Source organism: Fonticula alba, assembly GCF_000388065.1.
Source record: "Fonticula alba strain ATCC 38817 unplaced genomic scaffold supercont2.7, whole genome shotgun sequence".
NCBI classification, from domain to species: domain Eukaryota; order Rotosphaerida; family Fonticulaceae; genus Fonticula; species Fonticula alba.
This window is the reverse complement of record NW_009242977.1, coordinates 2,017,056-2,025,835: the sequence shown is the minus strand read 5'-3', so window position 1 is coordinate 2,025,835 and position 8,780 is coordinate 2,017,056. Positions and strand designations below refer to the sequence as shown.

Here is an 8,780-nt window from a genome sequence, read left to right as displayed (position 1 = left end):
CCCCCCCCCCCCCCCTCTCGGTGTGCCTTCCTCTCTCTCTCACCCCCCCGGGAGGAGGGCATCTTCAGGCCGAGTGAGGCCCATGCCGATCGGCCGGCCACGCAGGGAAGCATGCACGCGAATTGCCAACCCAACTGGCCGCCGATCGAAAATGCCAATGGTCATTCATTGCACCACATCTGGCAACATGCCTCCACAGAGCGGGCGCCACTTGGCGGGCCCTGTCTCGATCCGAGTGCGTGTAGACATGTGCGCGGAATGCATAGGCAGATGTCCAGGGAACAAAAGGGATAGAGAGAAAGAGAGAGAGACAGACATCTATTTGACGCGAGGAGGGACACGCAGGGATGAGGCCTGGGCGAAGAACACCCGACATCCATACCGGACATATGCGCACACACACACACACGCACACACTCTTCGTGCGGGGCGTCGGTGTTTTTTTTTTCTGCCTCAGCAAGGGCGAGGAAGAGCGCGCGCCGCGATGGCGCCCACTCAAAAGAGAGTCACATAGACCACGCGGTCCTGGTGCACCAGGACCAAGCTGTCGGCCGTGCTGGCCAGGAAGGTTCGGTCGGCCAGGCTCGGCCCCGGGGGCGCGGCCGGTGGGGCCACAACCACCGGCGGACCGGCGACCGGCACCGGGGCCGGCGTCGACTGTGGCAGAGTCGGCGAGGCACTCGGGCTATCAGGCGCGACATTGAAGAGGCGCATGTCCATCGAGGAGTCCCCCGGGGTCGGGGCCCGACCGAGGCCCGGAGCCGGGGGCGATGTGGATGACCATGCGGAGATCGACCCCATGCGCATGGAAGACAGGCCGGCCCCGCCAGCCCGGACATCGACCGCCTGGGCTGGCGGCTGGTAGCGCCAGATGTCCGGCTTGGAGAAGAGCCGCGGCGACACGACAGGCTCGGCGGGAGGCATGGACGGTGGCTCTGTCGAGTTGCTCATTTCCGTCTCATCCACCGATTCGATGACCAGCGGCGCCACACCATCCAACTCGAAGGACACATCGCGCCAGCGACGGCCGCCGGTGAGCTCAGCCTCGAAGAGGCGCCCCAGCTGTTGCGAGGGCGACAGACCACCAGCCCCCGGCAGCATCGACCCCGGGGACAGGGATCCCATGTCCCGGGAGGGGTGTCGAAGGGGCGAGCCACCGCCGGGACCTACACCAGGCCCTGGTGGGGTGCCCCCTCCGAAGGGGATGCCGCCGAACACCGGCGACACGCTGAAGCTCCGACTTCCAGGGCCGCCGCCGCTGCCGACCGAGGGCGGAGTCGACGATCCACTGTGGGGCGTCGAAGAGATGCCCCCGGGCCTGGAGCCGGGTTCTCCGATGTCCAGCAGGGGGAAGCCCATCAGGGGAGCCGAGGCACTGGAGGCGATGGGAGGCTCCCCGGTGCTGAGTGGCGGGGCGGCCAAACCGGCCAAAGTCGCCGGCCGGGGGGCAGTCTGATATTGGTGCAGATTCAACCGGAAGAGGCACGGCTCGAACAACCCCGGCGGGGGGGCCCAGTAGCTGGCCGAGTTTCGCGCTGATGAGGGAGACCGCCCGACGGTGGAAGCTGTCGCGGCGACAGCCGCCGCGGAGGCCACCGCCGCCGCTGCCGCCGCCGCCGCCGCCGCAGCAGTCGCCGCCGCCTCGCCAGCTCGCGGCAAATGCGGGTAGTGGTAATGGTGGGAGGCTGCCCAGAGGTCGAGTCCCGCGGCGTAGGCGGCCAAATTGGCCCCCGGGATCGGTCCCCGGGCGCCGGGGCCCTGCCGTGTCCACACTGCCAGGCCGGTGTGCAGGCGAATCCACCCAACCGTATCCGGCGCCGAGGGCCAAGTGCCAAACTCCAAGCCATATCGGAAGTAGGAGAGAACGCGCGAGGCAGGCGCATGACCCGCCAGGTGCCGAGCCGACTGGGACACTGACACACAGGGTGGGATGTCCCCGGGGAGGTCGGTTTTGGCATGGGCGGCACCGGCGACCGGCGACGGACCCGAGGAGCCCAGGCCGCCGGCACTGTTCACGCGTCCAAGACCGGCCGAAGCCAGGCGCGGGTTGCCTTCGGGGCGGATGCCACCCTCCGGATTGGCAGGATGGAAGGACCCGCCGCCCGAGACATCAGAGCCAGTCAACTGCCAGGCGGCCGACACATCGGCGGCATTGTCCACGAACGAGCCGAAGGAGGAGCCGACCGGTCGGTCGCAGTCCGGCGTGCCGAGAGTGTCCAAAATCAGCTGCAAAGGGGCGCCAATCCAAATGGTCCGGGTCGAATGCGGCACCGCTTCAGAGGGGAACTACAGCGGAATGTCAGGGGCGGGAGCACAGCGGAGCAGGGGGGGGGGGGGGGGAGAGAGAGAAAGAGATATATACAGATCGAAGAAACCAAAGTGAAAGTGAGAGGGGGAGGCAGGGAGAACGGAGGCACGAAAGGGGGATCGCCGCGAGACACGCCTCGAATGAGCTTACACACACACACACACAGGTTACTGACACACCTTTTGAGTTGCACCACCATCAGAGGCTGACCGAGGGGACCACCAGTGCAGATGGATGGCCGAACGGTCGCGCGCATCCACGAAGAGCGGATACCGCGGAGGGGGCTGGCCGAGATCGGCGGTCAGGCCGGGAAGAGCGAATCCCGGGTGCAGGCGCTGCGAGCTGAATTGGGGGCTGCTGGGGCCGGAGCGACTGGCGGCGAGGCGAGCGGCGGCAATGGAGCCAGGTGTGTCCATCCCCGTGTTTGGGGACTGCCCCCCATGGCCAGGCTCAAGGGGGGCCATCAGGCCGATTGGGCTGATGCGCTCGGCCAGGCCGGGCTGCCCCAGAGGAAAGGTCTCGAGCAGATTCCGCACCGCCTGAGATGGGCATTCGGTGAAGTGAGCCAGGCGCTCGATGGCAGACTTGAGATTGATGAACTCCGAGCTGAACAGGGCCACCCCTGACAGGTGGTGCTCGGCGGAGAAGGAGAATTCGGCCGAAATCCATGCGGACACTGGTTGAGTGGGGACGAGAAAGTCAGTCGCATGGTCGGCGCAGAGGCGCAGGGGGATCAAGTTGGTGTGCACCATTGCAGTGATAGACACGATCGGTATCCTTGTCTTCGGGTGTATGTGTGTGTGTGTGTGTGTGGAGGCAGGGGAGGAGGCAGTCCGGGCGGTCAGAAGGACCCATAAGGGAGGCAAATGGGGGGCGGCGGGGGGGGGGGGGGGGGGGGAAAGGGACGGGACTGGCGGAGGAGATCGCACCATTGGCTGACTTGCCGGGAGAGGCGGGGCTCAGGGGCCCAGTGTGCTCGGGGTTGGTAGGGGAGCCTGGGCTTTGTCGGGCACTGGGCCAGATGGTCAACAGATCCCCAGGAGAGAGAACAAGCTGGACAGGAGAAGAAGACAAAGGTCCGGGCAGGCGGGTCCAAGACAGAGGACAATCGGAGATGCGTCAGCATGTGCGAGCGCACATTCACATCTACTTATGTATATGTGCGCAAAGATATATATATATACACACACGTATATATATATGCATGGAGGCGTGGAACAGAAGATGGAGGCTGCCGCAGGCATCCCGACGGTCGGGCACGCACCTGACCCGACATGTCCGGGCATTGAATCTGCAGGAGGAACCAAGAGGGGTAAAGCGCCGGTCGGAGCGGAGATCCCGGGGGAGCATGGCACGACCGATCGCCAAAGAGAGGATCCATGCCAACGAGCTGGATGGCCAGCAGACGCTGAGAGGCAATGTCAAACATGAAGTCGATCCCCGGCGAGCTGGCCCCTTCGGAAGTGCAGGACACCGACGCGGCGGCGTGCACCGGCTCCAGGCGAATGGTCATGTGCTTGCCCAGCGGGTCGTTGCCGCTGGAAATCAGTCGCACACACCAGGGGCAGGCGGCGGCCGCGGCGGCGGCCGCAGCCACCGTCGCCGACCCAACCCGAGCCCCGGACGCCAGGTCCAGGAAGGGCTCGTCGCCGGAAGCCCGCTGGCGTGTGCCCGAGCCAAAGCCACCGGTCGGAGCAGCCGCCGACATGCCCTGCAAGAAGGGAAGACTGCTCAGGCCATAATCCGCCACCAGGCTGGAGAGAAGCCCGGAGGAGTAGGTCACCTGCGGAGGGGATGATGCCTCAGCCGGGGCGGGGACCTCGTCGAAATCCTCGTCTCCGGCGTCCAGTGCGGCGGATACTGTCACCGCGGTCATTGCGGTGATCAGGCGCTCCAGCACTCGGAGCGTGTAGGAAAGAGACTGGCCACAGTGATAGGGGGAAGAAGGGGGGGGGGACGGGGAGGATGGGTGTTATTAGGAGGCCAAGTTCTGGCAACCCAGGAGACGCAGGTGAAATCCAAGGGGTGCGGGGGGGGGAGCGTGTGCAGCCGAACAGGGGGGATACGCACATCCATCAGGCGAATGGGGAATAGCGACAGGTCTGCAGGCAGCAGGGCGATGCTCTCGGACAAGGTGGGAAGCCGGTCCAGCACGGGTGCGTGGTCAATCGGACGGCCATCTTCCGGCCCGAGCCGGGTTTTCGAGAGGGATCGTAGATCGCGCAGGGAGGCCGGTTGAACGATGCCAAAGACCAAGGTCCCATGGCCGATGTCCAGACTGAGCGCCAATCGCGGCGACAGAACCGGGGCCGGAACTTCGGCAGGGTGCATTTTCTTTGGGGCGGCGGATCTGTTCGGCTGGCGGTGATATGCGTATGGTAGATCGGCGCCGGTCTGGGTATCAGGGTGTGCTTGTGGGGGTATTTGGATGTGGGAGAGGGGAGATGGGGTGTCCTTTCGCCGGGGGCCAGAGAATGGATGAGAGGGGGAAGAGTGGGCCCTGGAGGGTGGGCGTGGGCGAGGGAAGAGAAGGGGAGGAGGGGAAGGGCAAAGTGAGAGGGGGGGGAGAGAGAGAGAAACAGGAAGGGAGGAGGCGGAGACCAGGAGAGGGGAAATGGATGCCCCCATAATCAAAGCGAGGCGAGGGCCGGGGACTTTTTTTCTCCCACCAAAGGGGGGACACTGCCTGCCGCCGGGGTCCGGCTGGCCTACTAGCCCCGCGCAAAGGAAATGTTCAGATCGCGGCTGGCCCGAGGGAACTTCCCGATCCGGTAGACACCACCTCCCCCCTCTGGCGAGAATGGCACGGGGGGGGGAGGGGACGCGGGAGCCGGTCGATCACCACCCGACCGTGGGGGCGAGGAGCCCTGCGCGTTTTTTCTTTCCTCCAGGGCAATTAACCATTCTCTCGACTCGACGAGACCCCCTCCTTCGGCCCGGGGGCCCTCCCTCGGCCTCCTCCGCGTTCCCCCCCCCCCCCGGGCCCCCCCCCCCCCCCCCCCCCGTGCGTCGCGATCCCTGTGCGCGTTCTGACTTCCACCCGGAACGGAAGAGAGAGAGAGAGAGAGAGTGTGTGTGTGTCCGCTGCACGAAGCAACGCCCGTCCCGGGGCGTGCGGGGGATTCACCCGGAGGGAGAAAGACGGGAGAATGCATATATGCGTCACGTGATCACATCGATCGGGGACTGTTCATGTCTTCTATTGTTTTCTGGCGGGGGTGGGGGCCGAGGGGGGGGGGGGAAGCCGGGCACGGCTGTTGTCGCTCGCCGGCGTGTGTTTAGTCGTCCAGCTTCGGGATGAAGCCGGCAGCCTGGACCAGGTCCTCGGGGGGGAAAATGTCCTGGGTCAGGGTCATCAGGCGCTTGAGGCAGTGAATCCACCGGCGAGTGCGTTCATCGTTGAGCACATCTGTTGGCCCAGTGTGCAGGGCGGCGGGCATAGGGCCGGTCAGTTAGCGTGAGCAGGGGCGTGGCGAAGGGAAGAGGAGAGGGACAGATGGGACGCACGGGCCACTTGGTTGGAAGAAATCTTCTCACGAGCAGAGCGCTCGTGAATACCCACCTATTGGCGCGAGGGGGGGGGGGGATTGAGGAGGTGATGTATGTGAGAACATACAGTATAAGCATACATGCGTGCGTGTGCGCGCGCGCGTGTGTGTGTGTGTCCCGAGGAAGGTTCACACAGGCGCGTACCATGGTTACACCCATGGGCCAGGGGGCATTGCCGATACTCATCAAATAATAGGTGTCCAGGGCATTGCGGTACTCACGCCGCTGGAGGAAGTCACAAATGCGCGTCAGGTGCTGAAGCATATCTTGCTCCAGCGTCTATAGGACAAGGGAACCCCAAAGAGAGGGAGAGGGAGAGAGAAAAAGCGAGAGGGAGAGAGGGTGAAGGGAGAGGGGAGAGCATCCACACGGTCAGCAAAGGGCAATGATGGACATGAAGGGACGACGGGAGGAGCGATGGGAGGGGCGAAAGAGGACGCACCCGCCGGCGGAGATGCCGAAGGAGAGGCTGGATGTGCAGCTTGGTGTCCTCATAGACGCGCCGATCATCACGGCCCTGACGCGAGCGCTGCTCGTAGTCCGGCCGCGAGAGGAGGCGCTGGTCCCACATGTTCGTTAGGAACTGCGTGCGTGTGTGTATCAAAGGAGAATGCGCATGCGCGTGTGTCAGCGAAAGGAGGGATGGCGTGGCGGCTGGGGGTGCGACTCGAGGAGCAGGAGGAGACCCATCGCAAAGAGCGAAGGGGAGTAGGGGAGAGCCAGGGGAGGAAGCGTGGGGAGGATGGGCTAACCTTGAGATAGTCGTGAATCAAAAGTGACACACGGTTGGTGCTCCGCCGGTAGACCTCGTCGTCAATCCGGTGCTCGAACTGGCAGTCAAAAGTCAGCACACGGGCAAAGATGGGCGAGGGGGGAGGGCAGGATGACGGGGAAACGCACCACACCGGTGGCGGACTTGCCATCGGTATCGGCGGGTTTGCCATCGGCGCTGGCGCCGGAGGGCTGGTCATCGGCATCGCCGCCAGTCTTCCCCGGGGTGGGCGCATCCGACGAGGAGGTCAGGGTGGCCTGGCGCATGGATTGCGCCTCGAGCTGCATGTCGATACGGGCCATGGTCGAGCGGGTGAGGTTTCGCTGGCCCTCGGAATCACCACCGGCACCGGTGGTCTCCAGCTCACGAAGACGCGTTTCGCGCTCCTTGTCCGACTCGCCGAACAGGCGAATCGGCTCGCCCAGGCGCCGCAACCGGCGGACCACCTCGCGCGTGGACAGCAGCAGCCCGGATTCCGGAGCAACAGGAGGAGTCGGAGCGGCGAATGTGTCCGACTCCGCCGGAATAGCGGCGTCCTCCACGCGGGGAGCCTTACTCGAGGGCTCGGCCGAGTCGCCCTCGCGTGGGCGCTTCTTTTCGTCGCCTTCGTCGACCGGGGCAGCCTCGGCCGGCGCCGAGGGGGACTTCTTTTCCGGAGCAGGCGGGGCCTTATTCAGCTCCCCGCGACGACGGAAGCGCATGGCGGCCGGGGCATCGGGAGGCGGGGCATCGGCTCTCGTCGACTTGGACATGATTGCCTCGTCCAAGGCATCAAAGAAGGACATGATGGCGCACGGCGAAAGGAAGGCTGGGGAGGATCCGCGAGACAGTGGGAGGAGGGGAGGAGGGGCAGAGAGGGAGGTGCAGATGTGAAGGGGCAGTCCTAAAACCGGTGATGCTCCGCTTCCGGACGAATCTTTGCCAGGGAGCCGGGTGGGCCGTGTCGATCGTTGGCAGCTGGCTTCGCCCCGATCGGCCGCCGACTTGGCTGTTTTTGACGCCGAAAGGGGTTTTTTCAAATCCCCCAAGCATATGGAGGGGGGGGGGGGGGGGCAGAAGGCTGGCTGTGGCCTCCGGGGGCCCTTTTTGAAGGAGATGGCCCGATGGTGTGTCTGCGTGTGACTCGTGTTGTGGCTTGCATCTCGCATCTTGTTGACGCATCCCCCAGATGCGCGGTCCTTCCCTTTTGCGTGCCGTCCTGTCTCCTCGCCGATGTGTGTGTGTGTGTGCGACCTGGAAAGCGCATCTCCGAGGCGTGGAGGAGAGGCGTGTCCCGGATATGGAGAAAAAAGGCACCCCGTCGTCGGGCGTCGCGGCTTGCCCCTTACCCCAGCCGCACCTCCTCTTCGCCTCTCCCCTTACTCCACCTTTCAACCCCTTCCCCCTCTGCCGCATTCGACGCGCAGCCTCTCCCACAACATGGCCACCCGTTACCTGTGGGGCTCCCCCTTCGCCCGTCGGTCGACCGTCGCCTCCGGCATCCTGGCCATCGTCTCTCTGACCCTGTACAATGTGACGGTCCCCGAGGAGGACGAGCTTCTGGAGGTATGCACGAGCCTCGCGCGCTCCCCCCCCCCCCCCCCCCCCTCAGCGGGAAAGGACATGTCTCTGGAATCCCCGCTCGCTATCCCCGCGTCCCTACTGACTCCTCGTGTCCATCCGGCCCTTCCACTCGCTCCGCCGATGCCGATCGCGCTGATCCCAGCGCATGAGCCCGGACCTTCGCCAGCGGGCCTTCGACGCGACGCGCATGCGCAATGAGGACCCCTCCGAGACCCAGAGCTCCAAGTTCATGTCCGTCCTACAGGACGCCGCTCAGCCCAACAGCGTGCCCGTGTGGCACCAGAAGCCCGACCCCAAGGACCAGGACATCGGGCGGCTGTGAGCGCAAAAGCAGAGCACCTCTCGCAATCACATCGGCCCAGGGGTGCACGCCATCCTCCCCCTCCGGTCTCCCTGCGGCGTATATGTGCGCCTGCTTCTCTGTGTGGTGCTCCAATAGAGAATAAAACGCCCCTTGGGGCCGGGGGAATAAGATAGCGACGAGTACCACGGGCCATGTTGACCGTCGCCGGAATCTCTCCCTCCCTCCCCCGACAAAAGAGGTGGAAGGGGGGGGGGGGGGGGGGGAAAGAAGAGGGCGGAGGAAGG

The 8,780-nt window shown here is 65.1% G+C and overlaps 3 protein-coding genes across 3 annotated transcripts; 1 reads left to right on the top strand and 2 right to left on the bottom strand.

The window, feature by feature from the left end:
• Positions 1-393: 393 nt before the first annotated feature.
• Positions 394-4,917, bottom strand: H696_04640 (hypothetical protein). Its single transcript, XM_009498519.1, has 5 exons — positions 4,379-4,917; positions 3,573-4,229; positions 3,238-3,361; positions 2,488-2,984; positions 394-2,286 (listed from the first exon to the last, which is right to left on the bottom strand). The coding sequence occupies exons 1-5, from the start codon at positions 4,637-4,639 to the stop codon at positions 496-498; spliced, it is 3,330 nt and encodes a 1,109-aa protein (XP_009496794.1). The 5' UTR covers positions 4,640-4,917; the 3' UTR covers positions 394-495.
• Positions 4,918-5,492: 575 nt separating this feature from the next.
• Positions 5,493-7,491, bottom strand: H696_04639 (hypothetical protein). The gene is made up of 6 exons (XM_009498518.1): positions 6,758-7,491; positions 6,610-6,687; positions 6,300-6,440; positions 6,002-6,136; positions 5,816-5,870; positions 5,493-5,717 (listed from the first exon to the last, which is right to left on the bottom strand). Exons 1-6 carry the CDS (start codon positions 7,412-7,414, stop codon positions 5,587-5,589), a joined length of 1,197 nt encoding a protein of 398 aa, XP_009496793.1. The 5' UTR covers positions 7,415-7,491; the 3' UTR covers positions 5,493-5,586.
• A 371-nt stretch (positions 7,492-7,862) lies between these two features.
• H696_04638 (hypothetical protein) lies at positions 7,863-8,668 on the top strand. Its single transcript, XM_009498517.1, has 2 exons — positions 7,863-8,174; positions 8,335-8,668. Exons 1-2 carry the CDS (start codon positions 8,049-8,051, stop codon positions 8,512-8,514), a joined length of 306 nt encoding a protein of 101 aa, XP_009496792.1. The 5' UTR covers positions 7,863-8,048; the 3' UTR covers positions 8,515-8,668.
• The last annotated feature ends 112 nt before the right edge of the window (positions 8,669-8,780 follow it).